Consider the following 16,794-nt stretch of genomic DNA (forward strand, 5'->3'; position numbering starts at 1 on the left):
TCTCCCTCTTCTCTGATAAGATCAGAAGGGGGTGGGAGCAAGGGGTAAGGTAAACAAGCCATGTCTCTGGGTGGGATATTTGCCGAAGCATAGGATGTGAGTCATGCAGAACTGGTTATGTATGTGAATAGTCCATCCAAACATATCAAAATGTTTCCAATGCTTTCTAGAATCTCAGAGTAAGGAGGGAACTATGGCACCATATGGTCTAGAAGACCCTTATCTTCATGAAGGGAAAATATTTCCATTAAGTAAGATGAACGTAGAATGGCCAACTGTTCCTTCCAGTCTCCAGAAATAGATTTAATACCTTTGCACCCTCACCTCTCCTTGTGCTTTATGCTCTTGATAAGGATCAAGAATGGTCAGATAGAATTGTTGTGGGTCATGCTGGGGAGAACTGCTATAGAAACAGGAAGTCAACAGAAGGAAGGGAGGCTGCTTGCCAAAAAAGCTTTCAGAGGCTATTAAGGAAGATTAGCTGTGCTGCACAGGACATCTATGTAAGCTAAGCCTGGCCTCCCAACACCACCATAGATGGCTCTGTCTGTTCTCTAACCACACTGACTCTCAGATCCCCCCGTTCTCTCCATTTGCACTAGCAGCCTCCTATTTCACTCATTCAACAAGCAAATGTAGTGTGAATCTACTCTGTGCCAAACTCCAAGAATACAGAGAGGAATGAGACACTGTTCCCTCCCTCTAAATATTTGAGAGTTTACATCCTCTTAAGGAAGATAAGTCCCAGTGATGGACAATCACAGTATATTAAATAAAGGCAATAAACCACTGTCTTCTCTTACACAGACTGAGGCTGCAGCCTCCCAACAGTCTTCCTGATTGATATCTCTGCTTCCAAGACTCACTGTCACCAAAGCATTGCTTGAGTCATACTGTTCTCCCCCTGAAAAGTTTTCTATGCTTCTCCATTGTCCACTGACTACCTGCTTTCCTCCGGAGGATGGTATTCCAGTTCCCCCATGCACTGATTCCAACATGCCTCTCCAGCCTTATCCCCCAATCCTCTCCTAGAGGAAACTTGTGCTTCTGCAATCCAGTCCCTTCAATGGACATCCCATCTACCTGTGTGCTTTTCTTCATGCCATTGCCTCTGGAATGCTTTCCTCCCCTCCCCAATCTCTACCTAGCAAAGGACTGATCTCTATCTCCCCTCCAAGATTCAGATACCACTTCCTTCTCTTCTGTTCAACCCAGTTCCTTGTTTATAGAAGTGTGTGGCAATATTCTGACATCTAAGTGATTCATGTGCATATCTTATCTGCCTCACTGGACTTTGAATTTCATTCAAGACTGATATTTATTGAATGAAGGACAAATGAAAATATAAAGACATTATAAACTTGGAGCTGAATCATAGGAAGCCAAATACAGTTATTGGTGAGGAAAGGGAATCCAGTATTTCCAAAAGAATGCTTATTAGGTTGGTCAGGTTTCTGGCACGAGAAGGTCAAGGGGGTGTTTCCTTTTAAAAAAATAAGTAATGAGTTTTCTTTCTGTAATCTTCAATATTTTCTTAAAAGCAAAGGTGGAAGAGCTTCTAGTTTTTACTCTGCATGGTTTAGCTCTGGTTTAAATTGTCCTCAAAAGAAAAGACAGGCTACTCCTTATGAGAAAATATCAGACCCAATATATTTTTCATAATGTGCAAATACCATCTCCCCAACTAAACTATATGCTCCTCAAGGACTGGAATGAATTCTGAATTTCCTTTACAGATGTGTGTTTTTTTTCTTTCCTTTACAGACTTGTGTATGCATGCACACAGTGGAACTCTGTAAAATTAGGACAGGAAGGGACAATTTGATGGCAAATCTCCTCTTACCAAACCCACTTCTCAAGCCTATGAAGGCCTGATGTCATTGCCTGAAGGTACAATTCACCAGGCGGAATTTGCAGACCTGGTTAAACCAGTGCTACTTCCCGCCTGGGAGGAAGAGGAAGCTGCTACCCCGTTGTTACCTGAGGGGAACAATTGCAGCGTATTGGCTTGTACTCTCTGCACCAAAGGATGCAGGCACCAAAGGGAAACACACAGCATAAGAGATTTTGATTAAACTTGTGGGGTTTTTTTTGTTTGTTTTTTGTTTGTTTGTTTGTTTTTGACATTCCTTCTTGAAACATGCATTCCCCTGTGATGGAGGAGGGAAAAAACCTCAAGCATGCCATAGGAAATCAAAGGTTTCTTTTATTTTTTATCTACTTTTGAGCAATTTTTCCAAAGTTGTAGAGTCTGCCTGTCACTCTTCCTTTGGAAATGACCCCACAGAAGAAAGGTGGGCCTGTGTGCTTCGACTGAGGGTTATATAAATAATTGAGCACATGAGAGACACCACACTGAAGATACCATAAATGCGATTACTTTCACTGTGACCAGCAGAATTGGGGTACTTGAGTGTGTTGAGGGGTAGAGTGCTTTGGGAGGGGTTGCTGTTTTTTTCTCAGTTTTATTGTAATATAATTGAAATGCAGTACTGTGTGAGTAAGGTATACAGTATTACTTATGTATATTATGAAATGATTACTACATGTTTAGTTAACATCTGTCATTGCAAATAGATAAAAAAAAGAAAAGAAAAAAACGTTTTTTATCCTTCTAATGAGAACTTTTAGGATCTACTCTTAGCAACTTTCATATATACCATACTGCAGTGTTAACTATTGCCGTGGTGTTTGTTCATTACATCCCCAGGAATTATAAGTGGAACTTTGTATCTTTTCACCACTTTTATTCAATTCCTCCATCCCCAGGCCCCACCTCTGCTAACCACAAATCTGATCTTTTTCATTTTAAATGATTTTTATTAAAATACAGCTAACACAATATTATATTAGTTTCACGTATACACCATAATTATTCAACATTTATGTACCTAAATAAGTAACCACCATGATAAGTCCAAGAACTATCTAACAATGAACCACACTATCACATTATTATTGACTATATTCCCTATGCTGTACATTACATCCCCATGACTTATTTCTTTTATACCTGGAAATTTGAACCTCTTATTCCCCTTCACCTCCCCCCTTTCATAATTTTTCATTTACAGTTGACATTCAATATTATTTTATATTAAGTTTAGGTGTCCATCATAGTGGTTAGACATTTATATAATTTAAGAAGTGATACCCTGAATAGACTAGTACCCACCTGGCACACATAGTTATTACCATATTATTGATGATATTCCCTATACTTTATTTTACATTCCCATGACTATTTTGTACTACCAATTGTTACTTCTTAATACCTTCACCTTTTTCTCCCTGTCCTCCAACACTCCTCCCATCTATTACCCTGATAAATCTAGTACCCATCTGACATCATAAATAGTTATTACAATATTGTTGAATATATTCCTTATGCTACACCCTACATCCCCGTGACTACTGTGTAACAACCAGTTTCTACTTCTCAATCTCTTCCCCTTTTTCACCCAACCCCAACCCCCTACCATCTGGCAACCACCAAATTTTTTTTTGTATCTCTGAGTTGGTTGCTGTTTTTTTGTTTATTTTGTTTTTTAGATTCCATATATAAGCAAAATCACATTCCATCTGTCTTTCTCTGACATATTCCTCTCAGCACAATACCCTCCAGATCCATTCGTGCTGCCACAGATGGCAAGAACCCATTCCCTTCCATGGCCAAGCAATATTCCATTATATATGTATACCACCACCTCTTTATCCATTCATCCATTGATAGACATCCAGACTGCCTCCACATCAGCCATTGTAAACAGTGCTGCAATGAACATATGGATACACACATCCCCTCAAAGTAGCATTTTGGGTTTCTTCAGATAAATACCCGGAAGTAGAATTACTGTGTGCTTCTTTGTCTCTTGTTATAGCCTTTATTTAAAGATTTTTTATTGGGGAAGGGGAACAAGAATTTATTGGGGAACAGTGTGTACTTCCAGGATTTCTTTTCCAGGTCTAGTTGTTGTCCTTTTAGTTGTGATCCTTTCAATCATAGTTGTGGAGGGCGAAGCTCAGCTCCAGGTTTAGTTGCCGTTGTTAGTTGCATGGGACGCAGCCCAACATCCCTTCCCAGCAACCTTTTGGTTGAGAGGACACGATCCAACCAACTGAGCCATCCTGAAGCTCAGTGGCAGCTCAGCTCAAGGTGCTGTGTTCAATCTTAGTTCCAGGGGGCAAAGCCCACAATCACTTGTGGGAGTCAAGAAGTTGAACTGGAAACCTTGTGGTTGAGAGCCCACTGGCCCATGTGGGAATCGAAATGGCAGCCATCGGCGTTAGAAACAAGGAGCTCCAACTGCATGAGCCACTGGGCCAGACCTATAGCCTTTGTTTTAAAATCTATTTTGTCTAGTATAAGTATTGATACACTAGCTTTTATGTTTGTTTCTATTTTCATGAAATAATTTTTCCCATTCCTTTACTTTTAATCTGTATGTGTCTTTCAATCTGGTGAGCCTCTTGTAGGCAGCATATGTAAGGATCTTCTTCTCCCTCTTTTTTTAATTTATTGGGGTGACATTTGTTAGTAAAATTATATATATTTCAGGTGTACAATTCTGTATTACATCATCTATAAATCCCATTGTCTGTTCACCACCCAGAATCATTTCTTCTTCCATCACCATATATTTGATCCCCCTTACCCTCATCTTCTAACCCCCACACCCCTGGTAACCACTAAACTATTGTCTGTGTCTATGAGTTCTTGTTTCTCATTTGTTTGTCTTGTTCTTTTGTTGTTTTTGGTTTATATACCACAGATCAGTGAAATCATACGGTTCTCTGCTTTTTCTGTCTGACTTATTTCGCTTAGCATTATACTCTCAAGATCAATCCACGTTGTCACAAATGGTCCTATATCATCTTTTCTGAACACCGAATACTATTCCATTGTGTATATATACCACTACTTCTTTATCCATTCATCTATTGAAGAACATTTTGGTTGATTCCATGTCTTGGCCACCGTAAACAAAGCTGCAATGAACATTGGAGCACACGTGTCTTTATGGATAAAGGTTTTCAGATTTTTTTGGTAGATACCCAGGAGAGGGATTGCTGGGTCATATGGTAATTCTATTCGTAATTTTTTGAGGCCCCTCTACACTGCCTTCCATCACGGCTGCACCAGTCTGTATTCCCACCAACAGTGTATGAGGGTTCCTTTTTATCCACAGCCTCTCCAACACTTGTTACTATTTGTCCTGTTGATAATAGCCATTCTGACTGGGATGAGGTGATATCTTATTGTGGTTTTCATTTGTATTTCTCTGATGATTAGTGATGTTGAGCATTTTTTCATACGTCTATTTTCCATTTGTATGTCCTCTTTGGAGAAATGTCTCTTCAGGTCCTCTGTCCATTTTTCAATTGGGTTGTTTGTTTTTTTGTTGTTGAGTTTCATGAGTTCTTTGTATGTTTTGGATATTAGCACTTATCGGAGGCACTGTTTGCAAAAATCTTCTCCCATTAAGTTGGTTGCCTCTTTACTTTGTCCATGGTTTCTTTTGCTGTGCAGAAACTTCTAGGTTTCATATAGTCCCATTCATTTCTTTTAGCTTTTATTTCCCTTGCCTTTGGGGTCAAATGCATAAAATGCTCTTTGAACCCAAGATCGATAAGTTTAGTACCTCTGCTTTTTTCTATGCAGTTTATTGTGTCAGGTCTTATGCTTAAATCTTTGATTCATTTTGAATTAATTTTGCTACATGGTGACAGATAGCAGTCCACTTTCATTCTTCTGCACATGGCTATCCAAATCTGCCAACACAATTTATTGAAGAGGCTTTCTTTCCTCCATTGTATGTTTTTAGCTTCTTTGTCAAAAATTATCTGTCCATATTTATGGGTTTTATTTCAGGGTTCTGAACTCTATTCCATTGGTCTATGTGTCTGTTTTTCTGCCAATACCATGCTATTTTGAATATTGTAGCCCTGTAGTACAAGCTAAAGTCAGGGAGTGTGATACCTCCAGCATTGTTGTTTTTTCTTAAGATTGCTTTGGCTATTTGGGGTCTTTTGTGGTTCCAAACAAATCTGATGATTTTTTGTTCTATTTTTTTAAAAAATGCCATTGGGATTTTGATGGGGATTGCAATAAATCTGTATATTGCTTTGGGTAATATGGCCATTTTAATTATGTTGATTCTTCCAATCCATGTGCACGGACTGTCTTTCCATTTCTTTGTGACTTCTTCAATTTCTTTCAAAAATGTCTTATACTTTTCAGCATATAGGTCTTTCACATCCTTGGTTAAGTTTACTCCTAGGTACTTTATACTTTCTGCTACAATTACAAAATGAATTGTTTTTTGCATTTCTTTTTCTGAGATTTTATTGTTAGTATATAGGAATGCAATGGACTTTTGTACATTAACTTTTTAGCCAGCAACTTTACTGTATTTGTTGATTGTTTCTAATAGCTTTTTGGTGGAGTCTTTAGGGTTTTCTATATATAGCATCATGTCATCTGCAAAGAGTGATGATTTAACTTCTTCATTCCCAATTTGGAAGCCTTTTATTTCTTTCTCTTGCCTGATTGCTTTGGCACGGACTTCCAACACTATGTTGAAAAGCAGAGGTGATAGGGGACAGCCCTGTCGTTTTCCTGAACGTAGAGCAAAGAGCTTCAGTTTTTCACCATTAATTAGGAGGTTAGCTGAGGGCTTGTCATAGATGGCCTTTATTATGTTCAGGTATTTTCCTTCTATACCTATTTTAGTAAGTGTTTTAATCATAAATGGATGTTGTATCTTGTCAAATGCTTTTTCTGCATCAATTGATATAATCATATAATTTTTGTCCTTTATTTTGTTTATGTGATGTATCACATTGATGGATTTGCGGATGTTGAACCATCCTTGTGCCCAGGGGATGAACCCCACTTGGTCGTGGTAAATAATCTTTTCAATGAATTGTTGTATTCGATTTGCTAGAATTTTGTTTAGGATTTTTGCATCTGTATTCATCAGAGATATTGGTCTGTAGTTTTCTTTCTTTGTGTTGTCCTTACCAGGTGTAGGTATCACGGTAATGTTGACCTCATAAAATGAGTTAGGGAGTACTGTCTCTTCTTCATTTTTGGAAGAGTTTGAGCAGGATTGTTATTAGCTCCTCTTTGAAGGTTTGGTAAAATTCACTATTGAAGCCATCTGATCCTGGACTTTTGCTTTTGGGAAGGTTCTGGATGAGTGATTCAATTTCGTTACTGATGATCGGTCTGTTGAGATTTTCCAGTTCTTCTTGGGTCAGCCTTGGAAGGCTATATTTTTCTAAGAACTTGTCCATTTCTTCTATGTTATTGAATTTGGTGGCATAAAATCCTTCATAGTATTCTTGGATAATCCTTTGTATTTCTGTGGTGTCCGTGATAACTTCCCCTTTCTCATTTCTGATTTTGTTAATTAATGTCTTTTCTCTTCTTATTTTAGTGAGTCTAGGTTAGGGTTTGTCAATTTTGTTAATCTTTTCAAAGAACCAGCTCTTTGTCACATTAATTTTTTCTATTGTCTTTTTGTTCTCTATTTAATTTTGTTCTGCTCCGATTTTTGTTATTTCCTTTCTTCTGCTGACCTTGGGTTTCACTTGTTCTTTTTTTTCTAGTTCTTTAAGGTGCAACATGAGGTTATTTATTGGGGATTTTTCTTGTTTCTTGAGATAGGCTTGTAATGATATAAATTTCACTCTTAAAACTGCTTTCACTGCATCCCAAAAATTTTGGTAGGATGTATTTTCATTGTCATTTGTTTCTATGTATCTTTTAATCTTTCATCTAATTTCTTTTTGACCCAGTCGTTCTTCAAAAGTATGCTGTTTAATCTCCATATATTTGTGTTTTTTCCTGCTTTGTTTTTGCAGTTGATATCCAATTTCAAAGCCTTGTGATCAGAGATTATGCTCGGTATGATTTCAATCTTCTTACATTTGCTGAGGCTGATTTTACGTCCCAATATATGGTGTATCCTTGAGAATGTTCCATGTACACTCGAAAAGAATGTATAGTCTGATGTTTTAGGATGAAGTGCTCTATATATGTCAATTATGTCCATTTCATCTAATGGGTCATTTAGGGCTGCTATTTCGTTATTTATTTTCTGTTTGGATGATCTATGCATAGCTGTCAATGATGTGTTTAAGTCCCCTAGTGTAATTGTCTTTTGGTCAATTTCTCCCTTTAGTTCTGTTAGTAGTCACTTGATATATTTCGGTGCTCCCTTTTTGGGGGCATAAATATTGATGACTGCTATGTCTTCTTGTTGTGTAGTCTCCTTTACCATTATGAAATGTCCATCTTTGTCTCTTGTTATCCTTTTCACCCTGATGTTTGTTTCATCTGTTATCATTATAGCTACACCTGATTTTCTCTGGGTAGCATTTGCTTGGAATATCAATTTCCACCCTTTCACTTTGAGTCTATGCTTGTCCTTGTAGCTGAGATGTGTCTCTTGGAGACAGCTTATGGTTGGGTTTGGTTTTTTGATCCAATCTGCTACTCTGTGCCTTTTTATAGGTGAGTTCAATCCATTTACATTTTGGATGATTATTGATATGTGGGGATTTCCTGTCATTCTATCTATTGTTTTCTGGTAAGGCTTTGTCTCCATTCTTTCTTTGTCTTTGTGCTGTTGTCTATTATTTCTGTGTGGTGGTATTCTATGAAGTTTCCCTCTGTCTCTTCTTTTATTACAGTACATATTTCAGTTCTGGATTTTTTTCTGTGTGGTTACCACTAAGTTTATGGAAAAGAAAGTTTGATATTTAGAGCATTCCGTTTTCTTCAGCATGCTTACTTTCTCCATTCCCATATTCCGAATCAGCCCTTTACTCTCTCCCTTTTTACGTTTTGTTTGCCACAAATTGTCCTTGTTGATTGTGGTTGAATAGCCTCCTTTAGTATTTCTTGTAGTGCAGGTCGTGTATTAGAAAATTCCCTCAGCTTCTGTATGTCTGGAAGGGTCTTTATTCCTTCTTCATATCTAAAGGATATCTTTGCTGGATATATTATTCTTGGCTCATAATTTCTCTTTCAATAGTTTGCATATTTGGTTCCACTCTCTCCTGGCTTGTAGAGTTTCTGCTGAAAAATCTGATGATAATCTAATGGGCTTTCCTTTGTAGGTTACCGTCTTCTTTTCCCTGGCTGCCTTGAGGATTGTTTTTTTTGGTGTTGATTTTAGACAGCTTCAATACAATGTGCCTTGGAGAAGGCCTGTTGGAATTCAGGTAATTAGGTGTTCTATTGCTTCCTGGATTCGTGGTTCCAGTTCTGTCCACAAGTTTGGGAAGTTCTCATCAATAGTTTGTTTGAATATATTCTCTGTTGCCTTCTATCTTTTTTCTTCTTCTGGTATGCCCATTATTCTTATATTGCTCTTTTTGGTAGAGTCAGAAAGTTCTTATAGAGTTATTTCTTTTAAGTGTCAAGTTTGTTTCTTCTTCCATCTGTGTAATTTCCAGGTTTCCATCTTTGATGTCACTGATTCTTTCCTCCATCTGGTCAACTCTACTACCCAAGCAGGTTATTTCATTCTTAATTTCTTCTATTGAGTTCTTAATCTCCAGAAATTCCATTTGGTGTTTTTTGTTTTTTTAAATTCAATCTCTTTCTTAAAATGCTCATGTTGTTCTTTCATTGCATTTTTGAGTTCATTAAATTGCCTTTCTGTGTTTTCTTGCATCTCGTTGAGTTTTTTCAGAACTGCAATCATGAATTCTCTGTCATTTAAGTCACATATTTCCATATCTCTAAGTTCCTTTTCTGGAGACTTTCACTTTCTTTCTGAGCTGTCTTGTTTCCTTGGTCATTCCTGGCAATTATTGATTTATTATTTCTCTTCCTAGACATCTACAGGAGTGGCTTCTGCAACAGGTTGATAGGAAGAGATCTTTCTTTTGTTTTCCAGTACTTGTTGGTAGAATGTTTTATTTTCTCTCCAACTGCAGCCTTTTTTTTCCTCTCTCACAAAGTAGTGCTATGTTTTCTCTGCACTATTCCAGCTTTTCACACAATAGGAAGATTCTCTGGGTGATGGGCTTCTCATCTGTTAAGAGTTCGCCCGGGTCATACGGTGCCAGGTCTCTGTGGGGATGCGGAGAGCTTTTGAAGTTCCAAAGCTCTTCCTGCACCAGATTCAGAGCCCGTATGTCTCAGCAGTTCTGTTCACTCCTTCAGGGATCCGCCCAGATAGGTGGGGCCAGGGACGTGGTGAGTTGTGAGAGGTAGTCTAGAGCAATGGCGGCGACCACCACCACAGCCTGTCCCACCTCCAAAGCTCCCTCCCCCTTGCCGGAACTAGTTGGGCTGCGAATCTATGTCTGCGGTCCACAGTTCTCAAAACAGCAAACATTCTCTTCTTCTGATCTGACACTGCTACTGTTCCACCTCTAGCTCTGGGCAGGTGAGGGCAGGGTGAGCTCTGGGAGGGTATGGAGGGGGCGGCTAATCTAAATGCCCAAGGCCTTCATTCTCTGCTCAGCAGTGAGGGCTTAAACCACCGTTTGCAGCCTTCTTCCCTCAGTCTTTTCTCCGAGGTCTCTGCCATGAGCGTTGGTTTCAGCCATGTTATATGCTGCCCCCTCAGCCCTGTGGGCCATAAGCGGAGGCCTAGCAGTCCAAGTTCTTCCTTCTCTTGCAGCTGCGGTAGTTCTGGGATGCAGCAAACTCGGAGCACTGAGTTAGGTCTGCGTCCTGCGCCCGCGCGGCTCCATCTCCACACTTCTTCCTTCCTCCTCCCCAGCTTGTGCGATTCTCCCACCTTTAGGTAAATTCATTAGTGGGCCTCTTCTTCTTGCCTTTCTGCTGTGCATGGAGTACTTTTTGGAGTTATTGTTGTTCGTTTAGTTGTAAATTCCAGGGGAGCTTTACAGAGGCTCACCTCACGCTGCCATTTTGATGACGTCAGGATCTTCTTTTCTTATCCGTTCAGCCATACTATCTTTTGATTGGCTCACTTAATCTATTTGCTTTTAAAATAATAGTTGATAGGTAGTAATGGCCATTTTGTTATTCATATATGTACATATATATACATATATATGTACACACATATGTATACATACATATTTGTCTTAAAGAAGTCCCTCTAACATTCCTTGTAATACTAGTTTGGTGGTGATAAACATCCTTTATCTTTTCCTTGTCTGGGAAGTTTTTATCTGTCCTTAGATTCTAAATGTTAACTTTGCTTTGTAATCTTGGTTGTAGGTCCTTACTTTTCATCACTTTGAATATTTCATGCCAATCCCTTCTGGCCTGCAAAGTTTCTGTTGAGAAATCAGCTGAAGGTCTTATGGGAGCTCCCCTGTAGGTGACTAACTACTTTTCTTTTGCTGTTTTTAAAATTCTCTATTTGTCTTTAACCTTTGGCATTTTAATTATGATGTATCTTGGTGTGGGTCTCTTTGGGTTCATCTTGTTTGGGACTTTGCACTTTCTGGACTTGTATGTCTGTTTACTTCACCAGGTTAGGGAAGTTTTCAGACATTATTTCTTCAAATAAGTTTTCAATTCCTTGCTCTCTCTTTTCTTCTCCTGGTACCCTTATGATGTGAATGCTGGTATGCTTGATGTTGTCCCAAAGGCCCCTTAAAATATCCTCCTTTTTTAAAATGCTTATTGTTGTTCTGATTAGGTGTTTTCTGCTACCTTATCTTCTAAATCACTGATTTGATTCTCTGTTTTATTTGATCTACTGTTGATTCTCTCTAAAGTATTCTTCATTTCAGGTACTGTATTCTTTATTTCTGACTTTGTTTCATGTTTTCTACCTCAATTTTTATGTTTTTTATCTCTTTGTTGAAATTCTCTCTGAGATCATTGAGCATCCTTATAATCAGTGTTTTGAATTCCATGTCTAGTAGATTGCTTGTCTCTATTTTGCTTAGCTCTTTCTGGAGCTTTATTCTGTTCTTTCACTTGGGACATATATCTTTGTCTCCCAATTTTGGCTGCCTCCCTGTGTTTGTTTATATATATCAGGTAGAGCTGCTATGTCTCTTGGTCTTAATAGAGTGGCATTATATAGTGAAATCCTGTGGGGCCCAGTGACACAGTCTCCCTGATCACCAGAGTTGGGTGCTCCATGTGTGTCCCTTGTGGGGATTGTGTGTGCTCTCTTGTTGTGGTTGAGCCTTGGTTGGTGTTTGCATGTCAGTAGGAGGGATTGACCCTCAGGCTGATTGTTTGTGAGGGCAGGCCATGGCCACAGTAGGAGCTGTTGTGCAGAGGCTGACCTTGTGGAGCAGGATTTGCTTTAGCAGAGCTCTGGTGCCTGCCCAGTCTGCGTTTTGGATGTGTCATCCTTGGAGGTAGCCAGGTGATGCTCTGGCTCATTCCAAAGCTGACCACCAGGCATTCCATCCCCAGGGCCTCCGGGGAGGTGCTCCACCACAGAAGAAGATCATCCAGAGCCTGTGTCCTGTCCAGAGCCACTTGGCATGAGTGACAAAGCAATGCACATGTCGTCACCACCCACACTGGGGTTTGAGATGCCTCAAGAAGCCAAGCCGCAAACTGAGGCTGGTGCTCACTAATGCCAGGCTTGGGGCTGCTTAGAAAGAGGTACAAAACATGCCTAAGCCAGATGGTGCTTGTTTAGGTTTTCTGAACCTTTGAGAGATTTTCCAAAGTCCCCAGGATGAGCCAAGACAGTCCATTTGTTTGGAAAAGGAACTGAAAGCAGTGTCGGTGTGCCCAAAAGCTGGGTGTGGTGGTGTTTTAGGGAGTCACTGGGGTGGGGGATGGTGTTAGTCAGGTTGATGGAGACTCAAATCTGGCAGCCTCCTGTGTCTTCATGCTGGGCGAGGGAGAGCTCAACCAAGAAACAATGGATTCTTCTAGCATTTCTTTCTGGGAGAAAACTGTTCCTCCAACCCTCTCACTGAAGTCAGACAACTAAGTTCCTCCCCATATGTCCTTTGTGCCTTTCAAGATCCTGCCCCATCGCTGGCGCTCAGAGTGAGTGAGTCTATCAGCAAGTAAGTCTGTGAGTAGACCCTTTAAGAAGAATGTCTGGGACTCCAGTAGCCTCACTTTGCCACAATCTCCACTGGTTTTCACAGTCAGACGTTATGGGACATCTGTCTCTGGCACTGGAAGCCTGGGCTGGGTATTCAGGTGTGGGCCTGGGACCCCTCACTCCTCCTGGGGGGATCTGTGCAGCCAAGATATCCTTCCTGATATGTAATGATCCGATGCAGGTTTGGGACTAGCCCTTTCCATGTCTCCGGCCCTCTTATCAGTCTCAAAGTGGTTTCTATATGTCCTTAGTTGTAAGACTTCGGTTCAGCTAGACTTCAGGTGTTTTCAATGCTGGTTGCTCTGTAGTTTAGTTGTAATTTTGATGTAGTCATGAGAGAAGGCGAGCACAGTATTTACCTACTCCACCATCCTCTGATCTCTTTTTCTATGAGTTTGGTGTGTGCAGGTTTTGGGAGGGGTTGTTTCTTTGTTTTGGATTCCACATGTAAGTGAGATTATGTAGCATTTGTCTTTTCTTGCCTGAATTATTTCACTTAGCATAATGCCCTCAAGGCAGAGTGCTTTGTTTATGATACAGTTAAAATCAAATGTGCCCTTTCAAATAAGGATGTCTATCTACCCACAGAAAGGAAATCAGGCAGTATAACTTTCTAGTTACACAGAGACCAGGCAGTACTGTGTGAGGAAATTCTGTCTGATCCCCACACCATTTCTTCCCTCACCAGAAAAGGACTAGGCAGCAGCCTGCCAGTTAGATCTATCCAGATAATTACAGTTTTATCCAGGATTGTTTAGCTTTCCTTTTCAAATGTACTCCTGTCAATTGGGGGGGGGTGAGATTAGGAACAGAATATGTAGGAACATAGCTGTGCCCTTGGGAATAAGCTTTGAAATGTGTAATCTCAGACAAAGAGCCCCAGCAACTGAGCTTAAAATGTTGGGGAGAGGAGGTGAGTAGGAAACCAAATTTATCCACAGGCCACTGCTAAGGTTTGTTGGAATTTTTGGCCCTGTACCTTCGCTCATGGATGGCTTAGTTGGCATCTGATCTTGCCCTGAAGAGTACACCAAACCACTGCCCTCACCTTTAGATGAAACCTTGTTTTAAAACAAGGGGTTGGGTGACTGGGAAAGCAGAAAACTGCCCCAGGCTACAAAGCCCTTTGGGAACCTGCATGCATAACATTTTAGGTCGGATTTCCTGGAGAAATGTTGAAGAGTGACCTTTCCAAAGGTTGAGGAAACCCCTTAGAAATCAGGAAAAGGACACTAGAGATGCTGGCAATGGATGTGAAAGGGAGGAACTGCCTTCATAATCCAAGCTGTGGGGCCACAACCTTCTTTGTGAGGCAGGCCTACAACAGCTTCATTCTGTCTGCTGCCTTGAAATTCCTCCCTACAGGGAAAAGCAGCTTAGTACGTTAGGAGAATCAAGGCTGGATGTTGTTTTCTTCTCTTAGAAGGAAGACCAAGCATACAAGGTTTGGCTGTGCTAAGCATTCAAGCCTTTCCATGCCCCTTTCTCGTCAGGGGCCTGCTTCTTTTAGCCACAGAGCCCTAGAGTAGGCCAAGGTCAAAAAGGCTGAGCAGGCAGGAGGATTTTGCCATCAACCTCAGGTACAAGCAGCAGCTTTTGGCCTTTCTTTAATAATGAGGCCTTACATGTATAGTAGCAACACACCAACAACCATTTTCACTGAAATCCATTTAAACAAAGGGTACACCCAATTAAACAACTAGGACTTGGCATATCTATATTGCCAAATGACCTATTTGATTATTTTTATTTGTATACATGTTTGTTTTAATTGATAGTGTGTGTGTACGTGCACACAAGCTTGTGTACACACAGAACTAAATTTGAGACAGTATTATAACCTCAAGTTCAGTTCTGTTCGATAAAATAAGGTCCAGCCACTTTCCCTAAATCTACAAAAGGCTAGTCTAAGTTTTAAAATTTGAGCAACTATCTAGCTTAAGTTCTTTAAAATCTAGTGGATTAATACTGAATCACTATACCATTTTGTATAATTGTTGGGGGAGGAGGTAGCAGAGCCAGACTCCACCATTGTGTCCAGCCTGTATCCTGTTCACTTTAGGTAAAAGGAATATATTTTTTAAAACATTTTAAAAGCGAATAAAAGTGCTTAAATATTTTGTAATTTGCAGTTTGAAAACAGTGATGTGTTTCCAAGTACATGTCTTTACTTTTAATGAAGTGTTTATTTTTCATGGTTCTACTGGCAATAACAGAACAACTCCACTTCAAAGGCCTTCAGGAAAGCAGTTTTCATTTGGAGGACAATAATTCTGACTCTTTTTAAAAGTAAACTCACAAGACTATATTTCTTGATATAGGTTATTGCCTGTTATCGCTTGTAATTGTTATTTTTTTTTTTTTGGTTTCTTACTCATATAAGCAAATTACAATACATTATGTGCTATACTCTAAAAAGATTCTTAAAAAAATTTAGGGCACTGAGATCAGGGTGCTGCAGAATGTTTTAATGAACGGTTCCATTATCTTCTGTGCTTGTTCATTTTGTTGGAAGAATGATTCATTCATTTCAAATTTGGCAACTTAAACAGCAGCAAATATAATTTTCCTATCACAATGCAAAGTCATTGGCCTTCTCAGGCTTTGGGCTCTCATTTGTGCCTCCATTTCCTTTGCCAACACTACCCTCTGCTGGATTCTGTCATCCATCGCAGCTAATGGGATCCACCCAAATTGCAAATGGAGGCTGCCCTGCAACACTGCACACAGCAAGACATGATTTATAAATCAGTTTTCCACTCTGGTGATTCATTACCAGATATATTTTTTTTCTGTAAAACAGCACAGCTCAAGGAAGTCATCAAGAATTCATAAGCTGCAAAAAATACCTTTGTTTGATTAATCATCTCTTTGACCTTTTTCTTTTTATTGAATAAGGTTAATAATACTTGTTCTCACTCAAAGTTAAACTGCATTAGCTTCCAAGTGATTTTTATTTTTAAAGGCCTGTTATCACTGCCAAGAGGCTTCAAAGTTGGCATTGGTTCCATCCCTCAGGTATGACCCAGAGGGACATCTAACCAACGCAACATTTCCCACTGGAGAGGTCAGCAGCTTTCACAGTGACCTGGAGAAGCTGACAAAAGTGGAGCTAGATACTTCCAACCGTGAAAACGTCCTCATGTCAACGAACTTGACAGCCACCAGTACCATATATATTTTAAAACAAGGTAAGAATATTTCCAATTCTGCCTGACTTTTATCACCTATCTTGACATCTACCCTCAAAACCTCTTCAATCTATTAATAAATAGAATTAACTTCTGGCTGAGAAGATGTCTTTTTCTCCCTATTTTTCAGCTATGGAGGCTGAAACTCAGACAAAATCACTCCTTTCACAATGTCACATAGCAACCTTGGGCCACATCTCTGTGGGAGTCATCAGGTTACATCACTGCCAAATGCTCTGTTCTATCAAGTCATTTCCTAGCACCCAGCTGTGTGTAAAGCTCTTTTAGGCTCTGAAGGGGTTATAGCAAAGAAATGGAGTCTGCCCCATCTGAGATTAGCATTCAAGAGTCATGCTGATATGGTTGAATAAAAAGGATAAAATAGGATACACACTGAGCAAGAATGTAAGTAAAATGAGAGAATTAAAAGATCATTCTATTCAAAGAGAGGAAAGTAAGAAAGAATGGAAGAAAACAAAAGAAGGAAGGGAGGGAGGGGGAAAAGGAAGGAAGGAAGGAAGGAAGGAAGGAAGGAAGGAAGGAAGGAAGGAAGGAAGGAAGGAAGGAAGGAAGGA

General features: G+C 39.7%; 1 protein-coding gene across 5 annotated transcripts in view; it reads left to right on the forward strand.

Annotated features, from left to right (window-relative positions):
* TENM1 (teneurin transmembrane protein 1) overlaps window positions 1-16,794 on the forward strand; it is a 1,334,622-nt gene that overhangs the window by 1,283,802 nt on the left and 34,026 nt on the right. For all 5 annotated transcript variants that reach the window (XM_081042768.1, XM_081042771.1, XM_081042770.1 and 2 more), the window contains one exon: window positions 16,047-16,219. In XM_081042768.1, the coding sequence (XP_080898894.1) occupies window positions 16,047-16,219 (173 nt within the window). The remainder of the gene's footprint in view (window positions 1-16,046; window positions 16,220-16,794) is intronic.

This window comes from Rhinolophus hipposideros (assembly GCF_964194185.1).
Source record: "Rhinolophus hipposideros genome assembly, chromosome: X".
NCBI lineage: Eukaryota > Metazoa > Chordata > Mammalia > Chiroptera > Rhinolophidae > Rhinolophus > Rhinolophus hipposideros.